This window comes from Heterodontus francisci, chromosome 18, assembly GCF_036365525.1.
Source record: "Heterodontus francisci isolate sHetFra1 chromosome 18, sHetFra1.hap1, whole genome shotgun sequence".
NCBI lineage: Eukaryota > Metazoa > Chordata > Chondrichthyes > Heterodontiformes > Heterodontidae > Heterodontus > Heterodontus francisci.
In genome coordinates, this window is record NC_090388.1 from 73,239,399 (window position 1) to 73,256,972 (window position 17,574).

General features: G+C 42.8%; 1 protein-coding gene across 1 annotated transcript in view; it reads right to left on the reverse strand.

Annotated features, from left to right (window-relative positions):
* Positions 1 to 17,574, reverse strand: part of LOC137379885 (PDZ domain-containing RING finger protein 4-like) — a 523,744-nt gene that overhangs the window by 463,858 nt on the left and 42,312 nt on the right. Inside the window, exon 3 of the mRNA XM_068051287.1 lies at positions 15,721 to 15,840. Coding sequence (XP_067907388.1) covers positions 15,721 to 15,840 — 120 coding nt within the window. The remainder of the gene's footprint in view (positions 1 to 15,720; positions 15,841 to 17,574) is intronic.

The window sequence follows — 17,574 nt, forward strand, 5'->3', positions numbered from 1 at the left end:
TCAACTGAATAACTTTGCATAGAACTAATATTACTGTCACTCTTCCTTTCCCTACCTTTGAGCCACACCTCATTGGGTTCAAGCTTGCCTTGGAAAGATTTTTTGAACTTTCAAGAGATGTTCAGATCGGCTTCAGGAAATGATTTCTCGACATTTTGGACCAGGAAAAGTATGCAATTTCCCCCCCAGGAATGACTCTTTCAATCTTCCTTACCACACATTCAATACTAGTTGTAAAAGGCAATACTGCACTCCATTAAAAACTAGAAATCAATCTGATCACACTCCATAATGGTGCTAAATGCAATTGCAGTTCTCAACAGACAAAATCTATTCTGGTATCTTGGTTGGCCCCACCAATGCACTTCCAAACAGATGTGAAAGCTTCAAATTGGTTTTGCTTTTACAGACCGAAAAAACAAAAACAAAAAATTATGATTTTTGAGAAACAGAGTTATAAATTGTGCTCCATTGGGTGGTTTCTTCAACTGCAAGTTGAGATCACTGGTGGCAGTTGAATTTTCTTGCTCAAGTCGCAAGCCTTTCTGGCCACTGTCACGTGGCTTCGGAAATCCATTTGGTACAGAAAGTTAGTTCCCCCAAGTATCCCTAAAAGCTGAGATTCATACTTTGACTGCTGTTGGTTAATAGCTGCGTCATACCAGGAGTCTCATCTTATCATTCCCATGGAACCCAGCTCATTTTAGAGCTGGACATCCATGGTTGTTGAGAAAATAAGTGATCAACTTACATTCATATAGTGCCTTTAAAGCATCCCAAGGTGTTTCACAGGAGCATAATCAGAAATGTTTTTCACACTGAGCCACTTAAGGAGACATTAGGACAGGTGGCCAAAAGTTTGGTCAAACAAGTTGGTTTTGAGCAGCATCTTAAAGGAGGAGAAAGAGGTAAAAAGGCAGAGAGGTTTAGGGAGGGAATTCCCTAATTTAGGGCTTAGGCAGCTGCACAAGTCATGCCAGCATCTGTATTAATCAACCAAAAGGTGGATTCAGAACTCAGAAGCTCAAAAATGTCCTCTCCTCTTATGTTGAATGATTCTGATACAGCTTTCTTCAGATCACTGTACAACATCAGTGTCCACTTCCCAAGCTACTCTCTCACTTCAGGGCCCGTCCAACACTCCTTACAGGCTGAACAGACCTTGGCCTATTAGTCAATTTGATGGATGACTCTCCAAGTGCAGTGATTTAAGCTGGCTGCTACTTGTCAAATATTCATCAGAAACTCTACCAGGAAAGAAGTTTCCTCACATTATTTTAAGATCTAGGCAGAGTTTGACGTCTGCTCTTCTGGGTGCTGCAGAATGATTGAGGTGAAGAACAATGAAATAATTTGATGCTGTTTTGACAAGGCCTAGATTCCCTCTGGAGGGCCCCAAGATAGAATCTCAGTTTCAATAGGCATCAAAGTACAGAAAGGTCTCAGCAGATCTTAGATGCAACAGTGCAGCACTCCATCTCTGGGAACTATGGCTAGGAAAGAGTACAAACAGGCAGAGGACCTCATCCTGCACCACACCATTTACCTCCGTTGTCTGATAGAGGCTCTGAAGAAGTCAACAGCCTAGACTACCACAGATAGCTAAAGGACAATACAGACAGAGAGTCAGTCAGAAGACAAATAGAAGCGATAGGTAATGTTAGGGGAAAAAATGCATTTGACAAATCTCACCAGCTTGCCATATACAAAGTCCTACAAACAGATTATTATTTTTTTTTAAACCCCTGAACTTACCATAAAATCCAGCTTCTGACACAAGTTATGCAGTGAGAAACCGATGTGCTGGAACATGGCTAAATAAAAATGATCAGATTAAGTGATACAAGTTTAAAATGGGGAAACAGTGGAGGTGAGTGTATCTCGATTGAGTAGCACACATCTGTTCTGTGCAGCCAATTGAGCTCAGGGCCATGGATGACTCTTTAATGCAGATTCTGCACTATTACATCTTGCACCATGCAAAACCCCACTTAGGGAAGAGCGGGTTTGATTAATTGATAAAGAGAGTGCTCTGGCATATAAGCAGTTTGAAGGTTACTCTAGTGGTTGATAGGCAATATGGCATTACTCAACAGAAGACTGGTATTTCATAAAACAGCACCTGCAGAGAGAGTCAATGGAAGCTCAGGCTGTTGAAGATGATACCTATTTCTACTCGGATCATGTCACAGTACCTTACGATCTGCCAGGCTTATGTCGATTCTAGTACTACATTTCATGTCTGATGTGAAATTCAGTCAACGTACAGCATTCCCATCTCTGAAGCCCCAGTACTAAGCAGCTATCATCTACTCCCCAAACCATGCAAGAACATCTGGCATCAGGAATCTAACTAGTTTCATATGCTTTCTGAGAAATGTATGGATCTTTGAAGTGTGATGCATGGTATGCGGTCTTTTTTCCTCAGCCAATAATTTCAACAGTAAAATTCCATAATCCATAAATCACCTCAGTGTCCTTCCTTCTCTGGGGAAAGTCAAGCCCCTGCCTTTCTCAGCAGTGGGTCACACAGAAAATGGGCATTGTCCATTTGACAAGTCATCTACTCCATCCCTTTTCTGTTCGATGTCAACCCAGCATTTGAGCAAAACAACATTCCTTGCTAATGGTCAGTGGGAACCTGTCGTTCAGACAATCGACCATACAGACTTCAGCAGCTCAAGAAGACAGCTCACCACCACCTTCAAGGGCAGTAAGGATGGGCAATAAATGCTGGCCTTGCCAGCAACACCAACATCATGAACAAATATAAGAAGAACTGGCACAAGAAACTCACACCAGCACAAGCCTCAACTGAAGCAGCATGATCCAAGCCAGATTAATGACAGCTTGGAAGTAACTTGGTATGGATATCCTGCATTGAAATATCATTTTGGGTACATTAGTGTAGCCATTATGTTACTGACTGGTAATCCAGAAAATCGAGCTCAAATCCCACCATAGTAGTTTGTGAATTTATTTAAATTCATTTTTTTTTTAAATCTGAAAAATAAAAAGACTAGTACCAGGAAAAGCGACCATGAAGCTGTCAAGTTGTTGTAAGAACCCAACTGGCTCATTGACCTTTAAAGAAGCAAACCTGCCATCCTTAACTCACCTGACTAAATATAAAACTTCAGGCCCATACTAACATGGTTGACTTTTAACTGGCCCTTGAAATGGCCTTGCAAGATATTCAGTTGCGTCAAACTTGGGCAACTAGAGTAGATGTTCACAATAATTCTGATTCTAAAAAAGTACTTACTGCTGAAATAGTCACGCAGACTTTCCAGCAACATTTCTGCCAGACGTTAAGACCACAACAAATAACTCAAACTAGCTTTTGAATTTAAACATGCTCATCTGAAAAATGATCGTTGGCAAAAGGACATGACATTCCTCTGGCTGCTATTTTTAGAGACATTAAATCATTTAAGACAAATGGGTTGACACCCTTGTAAAAGGAGGGGACAGAGGAATGTCGTACAGAGGTGTTAAGAGGCTGTCTGATGATAGCAGCGACAGTAGCTGCTGTGGTTTGGTATTACAGAAAGTTTTAGGGTTATTCTGCAGCAGCTATGCAAGATAAGGGAGCATGCAATCCTAAAGATTAACACAGTAAAATTGGATTGTTTGGTGGGAGGGGGGGCGCACGGGTGCGAGGCAGTCACTTAATGGAATTCAGAGCTAAAATGTAAATCAAGCAACACAAATAAATGTCATTACTGTGTGCAAGATCCGAGTTAAGCTTTTTAATTTCTACTCACATAAAAATAGGCACTCAACATGCTTAAAGGGAGATGATTACATTCGGAGCACTTTTATCTGCTCAAGAACACAGAGTGCAGTTAGGAGATGTGGACAGCTTTGGAGTAAAGACAGAATTTTTACTCTTTTTTGGCAAGACTTGCAACTCCATACATAGTTTCCAGACTCTACACTCTTTAACTCTGGCATCTGGGATGCAGCAATTATTTGCACGTACTTGGTTGAAGAACAAAAGCTAAAGGGCTCCAAGCAAAGTGTGTCACACAGCAGCCGTGACACACAGCACAATAACTGACAGGGTTTTAGACCGGTTCTAATCGCAGCAGCTTTACGGACTGGCTAGAGATAAAGGAGTGGAATTTAGGTCACCACATTTAACTTTTTTAAGGGGCATTCTCCTTCAACTCTTTCATCGTCCATTTTGTCACTTCAAGTAAGAAAAGAGCTTGCACTATTGCCTAGCACCTGGTTGCCGATGTAACAAGTTCTTTGATTTGTAGTATAAATGGTGGCAGTGGCGTCAAGTAATGATGCTCCCTTTGGCTTTAAGATTACACTGTGCGATTACTGAAGGCATCTGTATGCAGTTCTTTTGTCCTTGATTTTAATGGAAGCATGAACTCATTTAGTTCAAGAGGGTTAAGACCTCCATTAAAATAGCAGGCAAATCTATTAAGCTTTCATGCACTGATGCTGGCTCAGCATAATTTCAAGGCACTTGTTACATGGTCCCTTATATCTCCAGCACAGTGATGCTGTGCGAACATGTACGAATGACTTCAAAGATAGCAGAGAACCATTAAAGAGGCAGCATTGCTCGTCCAAGAAATGTTCTCATTACTCATCAAGTTTCCAAACAAGCAAGTAGCACAGATAAAAACAAGAAATGCTGGAAATACTCAGCAGGTCTGGCAGCATCTGTGGAGAGAGAAGCGGAGTTAACGCTTCAGGTCAGTGACCCTTCTTCACAACCTGACCTGAAACATTAACTCTGCTTCTCTCTCCACAAATGCTGCCAGACCTGCTGAGTATTTCTAGCATTTCTTGTTTTTCTTTCAGATTTCCAGCATCTGCAGTCTTTTGCTGTTATTTTAAGCAAGTAGCATATTTTGCAAAGACCTGTTAAAAACATTGTATGGTAATGTTTCTGGCTGGCCAAGTATGAACGTTAAATTGATAGCAAGCTCAAGGGGAAAAGAGACAGCACAACATAAGGACCAATACTGATCCTTCTTCACAACAATTCAATACCACAGCTTGATTTACAGCATTCTTTGCAATTGTGCTGTTTGTAGAGATATAACAATGACGTGCACCATGGCAAACTAGGAGCCAAGTCATCTGAATTGGAGCCACCTTGGTTTAAAACAGCCAAAGAAATGCAATTCCAAGAGAATTGAGGCACAAATGGAGTGAAATTGATTTTGGATGGTCGTGTGAAATGAGAAATAGCGAATTGGCAACCTCTGCTCCCCACCCGAGTTTCTTCCAGACTGAACAGGCGGCACAGTGGTTAACACCGCAGCCTCACAGCTCCAGGGACCTGGGTTTGATTCTGGGTACTGCCTGTGTGGAGTTTGCAAGTTCTCCCTGTGTCTGCATGGGTTTTCTCCGGGTGCTCCGGTTTCCTCCCACAAGCCAAAAGACTTGCAAGTTGGTAGGTAAATTGGCCATTATAAATTGTCACTAGTATAGGTAGGTGGTAGGGAAATATAGGGACAGGTGGGGATGTTTGGTAGGAATATGGGATTAGTGTAGGATTAGTATAAAAATGGGTGGTTGATGGTCGGCACAGACTCGGTGGGCCGAAGGGCCTGTTTCAGTGTTGTATATCTAATCTAAATCTAATCTGAAGTCAACATGGATTGTTTGGGTTTTGGGCGGTAATATGTATTTGCAGGTTTGCAGATATTTTATAGACCTGATTTATCTCCAATCAATGCAGAGATGGCATGAGTTCTAAATCAACAACTGGTTTATTTGTAGTACTTTAAAATATCTCAGTACTTACAAGATTTCTGCACATTGTCTCAATCATAACTCAGTCTATTTTTACCAGAACTTTCTTGTATGTAGTCTCGGTTTCTAAACACTTAAGCTCCACCCACAGGTTTAAGCAATTAAACAGTGAACATCGATCAGTAAACAGACTAACACAATCAAACACAGATCAATTAAACCACTGAACACTACAGGTGGCCTTGTTCATTGTGGGGTGAAGTTTCTGAGAGATGTGGTAAGAACCAATGAAGTAAGTGGATGATGCGTTGTGTTGTGACCTGCTTCCTGGGAAATTTGAGCTGCTTCACGTGTCCTATTATTATTCGTGCCAGGGGCACACGCAGGGCTGGATTTTGTTCTCCCCCAGGCATCGGGTTCCGTGGCGGGGGAGCCTGAAGTAAGCGGATGATGGTGACGGGAGAGGGCCGCAATGCACTCTGACGCTGGGAAGGCCCGGCCTGATATTACCGCCAATGGCGAGACCCCGTGGCGGCCCCCTGCCGCTCGACGACGGACCCTCCCATTTGAATATTTAAATAAATTAAAATGAATAAATTAATGATACTCAGCTCACCGCCTGATGTCCCGCTGTGATCTTCAGGCCGATGTCCAGCATTCCAATGCCTTCAGATCCCCATCTGGGGAAACAAGGTGCCACAATGGTGGGGAGGCGCAGGGAAGAGGTAAATTTATCAGTGTGGGGGGGGGGGGGGGGGTGCTCAAAGTAACGTCATGGGTGTAGGGTATGGTGGGAAAGGTTGGAGTTTAAACTTTGTGCAGTTTTGGGGGTGGGGTGGGGTAAGTGTTTTTGGGGGGAGGGGAAGGGCAAATAATTAATTTTGTTATGGGGGCGTTGGGAGAGGAGAAGAAATGTTTGTGTTTCTTTTTATTTACTTTACCTTTAAATATTTAAATTCCCCGGTGGGTTTACAGCCCTTTAAAAAGGGCATCAGCTCCTGCGCACAGGCAGCTGACGCCATTGTCGGGGACGGACAATGCCTGCCCCCTCCATGTGATCGGGGGGGCCCCGCCCCAGCTATTTAAGTGGCGGGGCCGCGACATGCGTGGGCCGCCATTTTCTGTCGCCTGCTGCCAAAGATTCAGCCCACAAAGTGTGCTGTGCGCTCTACACAAGATTGTTAATATACTAGTTGACGTCCGGTAGTGATGTCCATGAGAATTCAGAGTTGTTTAATAAGGAAGTGAATCGCCTGTGCTATTGCTCTCAGTAACCAAGAGGATTGGATATTTGGGACGAGAAGGCTAGATTTGCAAAAATTCATTTGTGCATCCCCGTCCCTTCACCTCACCATTGTCAGTCGTGCCTTCAGCTGTTTCGGCCCCAAGCTCTGGAATTCCCTCCCCAAACCCCTCCCTCTCCTCCTTTAAGACTCCCCTTAAAACCCATTTTTAACCAAGCTTTTCTTTACCTCGGCATCTTTTTTTTTTCCTGAATAAATCACTTTGAAGCACCTTGGTACATTTTTCGACATTAAAGGTGGTGGGAATGTCAGAAATTGCAGCATGTGGTCAATCAGCTGGCAAGAGTAGTCAGTAGCTTGGTGAGAAAAATAATTAGGATTTGAGGACTGGAGGACATTTGGAGTAGAGAAATGAGTACTGAAAGGTCACAATGAGCAATCGAGGGAAAGGGAGAGAGTTAGAGACAGTTAAGTATTTTGGGGTTTGCAATCAAGATTATTTGAATTAGTGGCTTAGGCAAGAAGCTTTTTCCCAGGGTGGAAGAGTCAGTTACGAGGGGACATAGGTTTAAGGTGAGAGGGGCAAAGTTTAGAGGGGATGTGCGAGGCAAGTTCTTTACACAGAGGGTGGTGAGTGCCTGGAACTTGCTGCCGGGGGAGATGGTGGAAGCAGGTACGATAATGGCGTTTAAGAGGCATCTTGACAAATGCATGAATAGGATGGGAATAGAGGGATATGGTCCCCGGAAGTGCAGAAGGTTTTAGTTTAGGCAGGCATAGAGATCGGCGCAGGCTTGGAGGGCCGAATGGCCTGTTCCTGTGCTGTACTGTTCTTTGTTCTTATTTGGGGTATATGGGGGAGGGTTCTAAATACTGGGTAGCAAGTTACTAAAAAGGGGGTGAGTAGCAATGTGAAGGGTGGGCAATGGGAACAAAAGGCACTGAAGAATGAGAAGGGCAACATTTTTGCTCAAAAATGCTTCCTTACAAATTGGAGCACAGCAAAATACAGCTGCGATTAATTTAAATCTTTACATTTACTAACTTTCAACAAAACACAGGTGTTGGCAACCTAAGCCTTTATGATACTTGAGAAACTTTCAAAATTCAATCACAATTCATTTTTTTTTAAATTGAAATTGTTTAACATGAAGAATGACAAGTTTTCACTGCCCAGCTATTTGTCTGATTTGTGCTGTCGCTCAGAACTAAAAATTAAACAATAGATATCATGTGAATCTTCACCTGAAATAGTTTATTCTGCAACTTGATTTCACCTGGGTAAAGCTCCAAAAGAAACTCAAAAATCTTTCCACATCATGACCACAATGAGACAGACCCTCCCGGTTGTAAGACAGTCCACTTCTCACACGATGAACAATTGGAAATTTTGCACAGGCTATGCCATCTCCCTGAATCCGATGGAGTGCACAGTGCTGGGTGGAAAATATCTACTTTAAGCCCTGGCTTTTGGGAGAGGCTGAGGCCGTCATGTATAAAACATTAAAAGAAGCAACTTTTTTTTTAAATTCTTTCCCGGGATGTGAGCATCACTGGCTTGGGCCAACATTTTTTGCCCATTCCTACTCAAACATATGGAAGAAAACTTTATAAGTTAAAGGATAATTATCTTATGTTAGAAACCTCCAATTTTTAGCCCATACTCACCAGATTATGAACATAAAAACAGCAGATAGAATTAAATATACTGAACACATGTTGAGCCATTAGTTTGGCTTCTCTTTTTTTTTGTGAAATTGCTGATTGATTCTCCAGACTGGCGAGTGAGGATTGATTGCTTTCACAAGTCTTTAGTAGTTACTCATTTGTCAGCTTCTGTTACTTGCTTTTTATTCTTACATTCCCTTCCGACTGAAATGGGAGTTGTTGCTGTTTTGTGAATGTGAAATTTCAGCCACCAAATATCGGTGTGACATACCTGACAAGAAATGCACGTCATCATACTGCTTCAATGAGAGTGAGGTAGAGAGAGAGGGGGAGGAGAGAGGGCGGTGCAAGAGCAAGAGAGATAAAGAGAATATATTGTTCTCCAGCCCCTCTGCACCTTCTCTACCAGAATTCAATTCATTTTGCAACCCCAGTAAAATACTAAAACCTTTCCCCTTGCAAAGTCTGCTGAAAGCATTGACTCCTTGCTGAGATATGGCTCCAAGTTTGTTGCCAAATGCCATTAATCATGCATGAACCTGGTTAGTGAGTGTTGGTAGGCTACTCCACTGCGGAAGCATCACAGCCAAGCCTAAATGTAGCTTCATCCGCGTCCGCATACACACATACAAAGAGTACCAGCAGGGGCCACTGTACAATTATCAGAACTGATGAGCTTGGCAGATTTTCAACTCCTGTACCGGGGCCCCATGCTGCTAACCATTCTTGGCACATGGGGACTTGTGATTAAACCAAGATCTTCCGGGACCTTCTGGTTCAGCTACTCACTGGATAAACTCACCAAGCCATGTGGGGTGGAATAAGTGGGGGAAAGCAGCTTGTACTTATTTGAAGCCCACCAGCCCATGACTGTGAAAGCTCTCGCCAGTGCTGAATGCCAGTGGTGATATTTTAAACATAAATTACATGGCAAAATTATTTCAATGTCTCACAAAGAGAATACATTACAGAATAAGGCCAGCCTTGAAACCAAAACTATCTGAACTCAGATTAGAGTCTTGAAATTACTCCAAGCACACATGATCACTTCCCATGCATACTCTTTCAATTTTATTGGGAGTCAGCAGCTGAAGATTTCCCAACACATATTGAAGTTTAATACAGTAATTCATATCACAATGCACATTGTATTTGGGGTTGACTGGGCTCTTCCAGAATAAATACAATTAGAATCGAATGAGGATTATGTGGACAGTTATTCTGTACTAGACAACAGACTACTGGATCTTCTTTGCTGAACCAAATTTATACTTTTCTACTATATGACGGTCACAAAGAAAAGACTGCTTTCCCTCGAAATGGCAAAAAAGTCCATGATTCTTATTGACATATTCTATACCTTTGGTTTTAGATGGTCTCAATGACTCTGCTAATATATGTAACACAATAGTCTGAAACAAATGTGACTGAAATTCTATCCTTAGGCTTCTGTTGAGCATAAACAGCAGCACAGACATGCTGGGTTGAATGGCCTGGCCTGTGCTGTAAATTCTATGCAGCAATAATACACTATTGACATTAACAGACATATAAAGCAAATTCACTTCATGTGGTGTCAATTACAGGTCTTGTCTTGCCTATTTAAATATTTAATTATCTCCATATGAACATACAAAATAGCAGAAGACATTCAGCCCCTCGAGCCTGCTTTCCCATTCAGAGATCATGGCTGATCTTCTACCTCAACTCCACCTTCCTGAATTCCTTTAGTATCCAGAAATCTATCAATCTCTGACTTAAATATACTCAACGACTGAAAATTCTCAGCCCTTAGAGATCGGTGGATGAAGGAAAAGAAGTTGCAGCGATATAAGAACAGGGTGGGTAAATGTGATTGGAAATCTTTGCTCATACAGAGGGTAAATGTTGATGTGAACTGGCTGGGCTGAACAGCCTGTTTTCTTGATCTAACATCTATGCATTTCTCAGGAAGATAATGAATTCCCAGGGCCAGTGACATCTGAAACTGGTCACAAGGAGGTGCTCAATACCGGTAGTACTGGTGATGGCAGTGGTGGATAGCATTATTAACACTCTGATTCTTGCTCGCAGTTGCTTAGTGGTGCCCTCTGGTGGTTCAGCTTAGATAAGGAAGCCGCCTTACTTGGAATCTTGCTCGTGATGCTATGGAGCTCAGCACATAAGTGCACCTCGTCATGTCACCGCCAGCTCACCAACAGGACTCTCCTCTTTTTCCTGACGCTGCGAGGCACCCAAGTACGTGCTCAAGTGGCCAAGTCCAGACAAATGTTGGCAAGACTGAGGGGACTCACAGAACTGGACTCAATACTGTTTTCAACGCACACATTACTTTCTTTCTTTTGGGCCTCCTTATCTCGAGAGACAATGGATACGCGCCTGGAGGTGGTCAGTGGTTTGTGAAGCAGCGCCTGGAGTGGCTATAAAGGCCAATTCTAGATGACAGGCTCTTCCACGGGTGCTGCAGAGAAATTTGTTTGTCGGGGCTGTTGCACAGTTGGCTCTCCCCTTGCGCCTCTGTCTTTTTTCCTGCCAACTACTAAGTCTCTTAGACTCGCCACATTTTAGCCCTGTCTTTATGGCTGCCCGCCAGTTCTGGCGAACGCTGGCAACTGACTCCCACGACTTGTGATCAATGTCACAGGATTTCACGTCGCGTTTGCAGACGTCTTTAAAGCAGAGACGTGGACGGCCGGTGGGTCTGATACCAGTGGCGAGCTCGCTGGACAATGTGTCTTTGGGGATCCTGCCATCTTCCATACGGCTCACATGGCCAAGCCATCTCAAGCGCCGCTGACTCAGTAGTGTGTACAAGCTGGGGATGTTGGCCGCCTCGAGGACTTCTGTGTTGGAGATACGGTCCTGCCACCTGATGCCAAGGATTCTCCGGAGGCAGCGAAGATGGAATGAATTGAGACGCCGCTCTTGGCTGGCATACGTTGTCCAGGCCTCGCTGCCATAGAGCAAGGTACTGAGGACACAGGCCTGATACACTCGGACTTTTGTGTTCCGTGTCAGTGCGCCATTTTCCCACACTCTCTTGGCCAGTCTGGACATAGCAGTGGAAGCCTTACCCATGCGCTTGTTGATTTCTGCATCTAGAGACAGGTTACTGGTGATAGTTGAGCCTAGGTAGGTGAACTCTTGAACCACTTCCAGAGCGTGGTCGCCAATATTGATGGATGGAGCATTTCTGACGTCCTGCCCCATGATGTTCGTTTTCTTGAGGCTGATGGTTAGGCCAAATTCATTGCAGGCAGCTGCAAACCTGTCGATGAGACTCTGCAGGCACTCTTCAGTGTGAGATGTTAAAGCAGCATCGTCAGCAAAGAGGAGTTCTCTGATGAGGACTTTCCGTACTTTGGACTTCGCTCTTAGACGGGCAAGGTTGAACAACCTGCCCCCTGATCTTGTGTGGAGGAAAATTCCTTCTTCAGAGGACTTGAACGCATGTGAAAGCAGCAGGGAGAAGAAAATCCCAAAAAGTGTGGGTGCGAGAACACAGCCCTGTTTCACGCCACTCAGGATAGGAAAGGGCTCTGATGAGGAGCCACCATGTTGAATTGTGCCTTTCATATTGTCATGGAATGAGGTGATGATACTTAGTAGCTTTGGTGGACATCCAATCTTTTCTAGTAGTCTGAAGAGACCACGTCTACTGACGAGGTCAAAGGCTTTGGTGAGATCAATGAAAGCAATGTAGAGGGGCATCTGTTGTTCACGGCATTTCTCCTGTATCTGACGAAGGGAGAACAGCATGTCAACGGTCGATCTCTCTGCACGAAAACCACACTGTGCCTCAGGGCTCAATATTGCACCTATTGATGTCTTTATCCACTGTGCTATTGGATGGCATGCTTTAGTCCATCTAAGTGACTCGTTTTGCACATACCAGTTCGATTGAACCCAGCAGAAGTTACTTCAATGATGTAGTGCAAAACAATGAACCGACTGCATAGCTATAACCAATCTAAGCTGCACGGGTAAGGAGTGAATGGGCGAAGTCGAAGGTGATTGAAACTAATAGCAACCTAACTCTTCAGAGGAGTCATTATGGGTCACAGCTGGCCGACAGCTGCAAGCCTGAAAATTCCACTGACAAAATATAGCAAGCGAGACCCTTCCCATCCAGTGAGGAAAGTCCTTCTGGGAATACTGCTGAGCCCCTGCTTCCTGTCAGCACAAGAACACATCTCTTTAGTACTTTGCAGAGCACTGATCCAGTCGAGTATTTGTGCTTTGTTACTTTGGAATTTTTTTTTGTAATTTCCGAGTGCTTTTTTTCCCCCATTAGCCATCATTTTCTGTGCTTCAGGAGTCAAGCAAATTTTGCAGGATCACAGCAATGAGATAGAAGGAATATTAAATTAACAGTAAATCGGTGTACAGTCGCCAACCTATACAAAATGGGAATCGGCATAAATTTCAGTTAATAAACAATTGTAGAAATTCTGTAATATAATCAGGAACTCCTGCTTATGTTAGCAAGTGAAGTGTGCTCCACGATACGAACACAATTACTTACTGAAGAAAGAAATAATCAGAGTTCTTACTACATATGGTACTTTGAGGTGATATTTGCTGTCTCTATTTTCAAGCTTCACCTAACATTCTTATTGATGTGCATAATTATATTACCCAAGACCAGTAACAACAGAAATACACAGCTATATCTATAGTTCAGTAAACTGACAGAGCAGCAGTTAGGATATAACTTTGTTATAATACTCTGATACATCATGCTATTCTGATTGAGCATATCACTGGTTTTGGCCAGGTTGCCAACTTCAAAGCCATTAAATATATTCTCCCACTCATCTCACATTCGCACAAGTCAAACTTCAAATATAGAAAATTAACAACAGCTTCAAAACAACATTTTATTTTCCTCCACCACTTAAATTACACTGGTACGCAGTAAATTTATCACAAGGGTAATATCCAGAACTAATCCAAACAGGCAGCCTTTCATGTCAGTAGCCGAGCAACACCGGATGGATGGTTTATTATGACATCATTCGTTTAGCAGCGCTGAATGGCCAACAGTGACATCACACCTATTAATCACAGGGGGTTATGAGTCACGGCAGATTTAAAAAAGGCAGCCATTCACATCAATGGCTAAGCAACTTGGAACGGCTTCTTAGGATAGTGTCAGTTTAGCAACAGACCTCATCACGGTCTGCTGCTTGTCCACCCCATCTATTCCTCCATCTCCCATCCACCTTTCTGTCGGTCCCCAAATAAGGAAAATTACATCCTTTTGAAAACAATACAAATGTATCATATTGGCAAGTGCACAGGCCACAACCCATACATCAGATATTACTTGAGGTAAAAAAGCTCGGACATTAGTTCTACCTCCAACTAAACTGTTCTTTGTTTTTAAAAGGCAAGGTCTATGCATGAATAAAAAGAAATTATTCTGAATGTGAAAACATTTGGGGAGTTCTCTGCATCAAGTTTTCAGAGTGGCTATCCTCTTCTAGAAACGCATTCAATAAAAGAAAACATTTGCTGATCTCTACTCACACTGTTAAAAGTCAAACGCAATCCTGCACCGTCTGCGGCATTGTGCATCATCAATGTACGTTATTTGACAAGACAAAAATCAGCCACTTAATTCTGGTGCTGCTCATAGGCAACACAGGCTTTCCCCCCCCCAAAAAAGGACAGTGTGCTTGATTCACAATGGCCAAAGCTACACTGTCTTCTCAATTATTTCAGCCTGCTTGAGGTATTTACTGTAGAGGCAAAGGAGAAAAATAATATTTCACACATTAAGCAAAATGTGTACTAATTCAAGCATTTAAACATTTCCTTTAGAAAATGAAGCCATGATGATTAAGGCAAGTGATTTGAGGATGGTGCAACATCCCACAACAAACATCAATACTTAGCATACACAAAGTTGCTATCTTAGGAGCATGGTTTGGCACAACAAGCTCCACAGGCAATCAAAATGCCACTTTCTGAATGATAAATTGCCTGGTGCAACAAAACACTTGGTCTAACTGTGACTGACTGTTCCAGCAAAAAATGTTTTAAATGTAAGGCATGTTGTCACTGGACTTGTTTACTATATGGAGACCAAACATGCAACAGGAAAAGTCACTGTTCAACCAAAGGATATCACCCAGTGGAAACCTAAACACCCTTTGCAGACACAACTCAAGTTTGGAAGGACAATATTCTGTAAATGTACTGCTGCCGATTTCGTCAAGTTGAAGTAGTGCAAACATTTTATACGCCCACCATTGCATAAATCCTACAGGCAACAAGGAAAGCTTAAGATGTTGAAGCACTGCAGCTCACTGTACCCTGTTTATGTGAAAACCTCCAAGAAAAACAAAGTGTTGGATGAGTTTCTTAACAGGAAAGGGACAAATGGATAGTCCTTAAATTTTTATTGTTTTATCCACATGAGCAAGGAGACAGTGGCATGCTTTTAGACAAAAATTGTTCTTTTTCCTCTTGCCAATTTTCTCCCTTCCCTTATCGCAGAGATACTGACTCATTGCTGCAACACAGCTCCATGGGTGGCCGTACCCCTCCAGTACTTTACCACAGTGGTCACTGCTCACCCTCGACAACAAGTGTAACCTAGCTATTTAACTGTACTGGCATCACAGCCAAGTCTGATCCTGGTTCTTACCTGACAGCACACAGGCATTTATAAGAGGTGCCAATGGATAGCAATCAGGAATATGACAGCAACTGATTTTTTTTTTTTGTTACCCCACCCCCACCATCAAGGGTGCTACCGCCAATGGCAAAAACCTTGCCGTACCTCTGCTTGAAATCAGCCAAGTGAGCAGAGTGGGGGACAAAGCTGGAGCCTCTCCTGTCTGCATAGTTTAACTTACTCACTGGATTAATCTGAGAATCTGGCAATTAGACCCGGATACAAGGTCTCATCAGGACAAACTATTATCAGTGCTTCACTTAAATACAAGATGGACTGTTTTGTACATTAACCTCAAGAGGGATGACATAAAGGCTTTCAGTCTCCTTAAAAGGAAGAATGGAATGTGCTTGGCCTAATAAGCTGAAGAGCAGACATCAATACACTTAGCCACACCTCCTCCCATACCTCGATGATCCTGTCATGAACTTGTAGTCCATCTGCTCTGTCAGCAGGCCCATTCTCCATAACTTTGGAAACATAAATTCCTTCGCTTGAAGAATCTTCCTCACTGTCCTATAAAGCAAGACAACAATGGGTTAGTGGGGGTTCAGGAACAGGCAACCTCCGATACAGCTAATTATATTCTTTCCTTGGACTTGGGGTGGGCTAGGAAAGGGGGAGGGGCTCGGCTAAAAATTTGGGGTTAGAAATTCAAATGGTAACAAACTCTGCTCTGCAGGATTTAACCTGGTGTCACCACTAAAATGTACTGTTATAGTTATCTTAGATTAGGAAATATGGCACAGTGGTAGCACTCATGCCTCAGAGTCAGAGGTTGTGAGTGCAACATTTGCTGTATGCATATTAGATGCCACATTTCCTACATTTCTACAGTGGCCACAATTCAAAAGCACTTCACTGGCGGCTTGGGAATGCTTTAGGATGTCCCGCAGTTGTGCAGGGTGCTATATAAATGTCTGGATAATAAGAACCTGAGAATAGCCACAGTGCGGCAGTCATGGTTCTATTGGGAGCAATCACACCTGAGTTAGTAGGTTGTTGGTTCAAATCCCATTCCAGACACTAAAGCACAAAAATCTAGACTGACATTCCAGTGCAGTACTGAGGGGGTGCTGCATTGTCAGAGCTGCTGTCTTCCAGATGAGAAGTTAAACCGAGGCCTACGTCTGCCCTCTCAGGTGGAGGCAAAAGATCCCATGACATTATTGTGTCCTGGCCAATATTTGTCCCTCAATTAACATCACTAAATACAGATGACCTGGTCATTATCACATTGTTGCTTGTGGGAGCTTGCTATGTGCAATTGGTTTGCTACGGTTCCTGCATCACACTGCAAAAGTATTACATTGACTGTAAAGCATTCTGGGACATCCTGTGATTGTGAAAGCTGCTATATAAATGCAAGTCTTTCTTTTTTAAGAACTAGTTTATTAAATGAACAAAAATTGTATTGAAAATACGTGTTCCATTTTTCAGGATTTATTAAGGTTGGGGCACAATACTTAGACCAGTAAAAGTGATCAACTAATGGTGCTTGCTTCATTTTTGTAGCATAATTAGTTGCAACTGGTAGTTAGGTCCGTCTACCGTACAGTAATCATTTTTAGACACATTTTCCTACAGTATATTCCAGTTGCTCCTAAAGTTCAACACATTACTAAACTACACCTGTACATCTCACCATGACAACCAAGATGTCAAAAGAGCAGCTTAAAATAGCAAATTCCCGAAACACACTCAGCAACTAAAAATAGGGCTGGATGATAGTAAAGTGCATTTATTCTTCAGACAGGGCAGGTTCTGCATGTGTACTTCTCTGACTCTTGTTCTCAATAGAAGTAGTTAATATAGGTCCACTCCGTACCCAATCACCCAACCAATCGTAAAAATAAAACTGCAGCATTAAGAATTAAAAACTTCACAAATCATTTTACTGATAGGATAAATTAAACATCATCAACGCACATATCTTTTGAGAGCCTTGAGAAAACCTAGCAAGAACCTCACACTAGGTCCCCGTGTCCCTGATTTGCCCTCAGTAAAAAAAAAAAATCTTGGTCCACACCCTACAGCCCATGTGGAGATTTAATGCCGTGTCGGCAAGTCACAGTTCCACTCAAGATGACGAAGAGTGAGGAGAATGCTCCATGGCAAGGTCATTATTCCGGAGAGTTAGCTCATTTCTAAACTGGTTGCGTATTTCAACCTAGTCATTTCCTCAGCCTACTCCTTTGACAGGGCATGCATGACTACCTCACTCATTGCCTTCTAATCCCACAAGAGGGG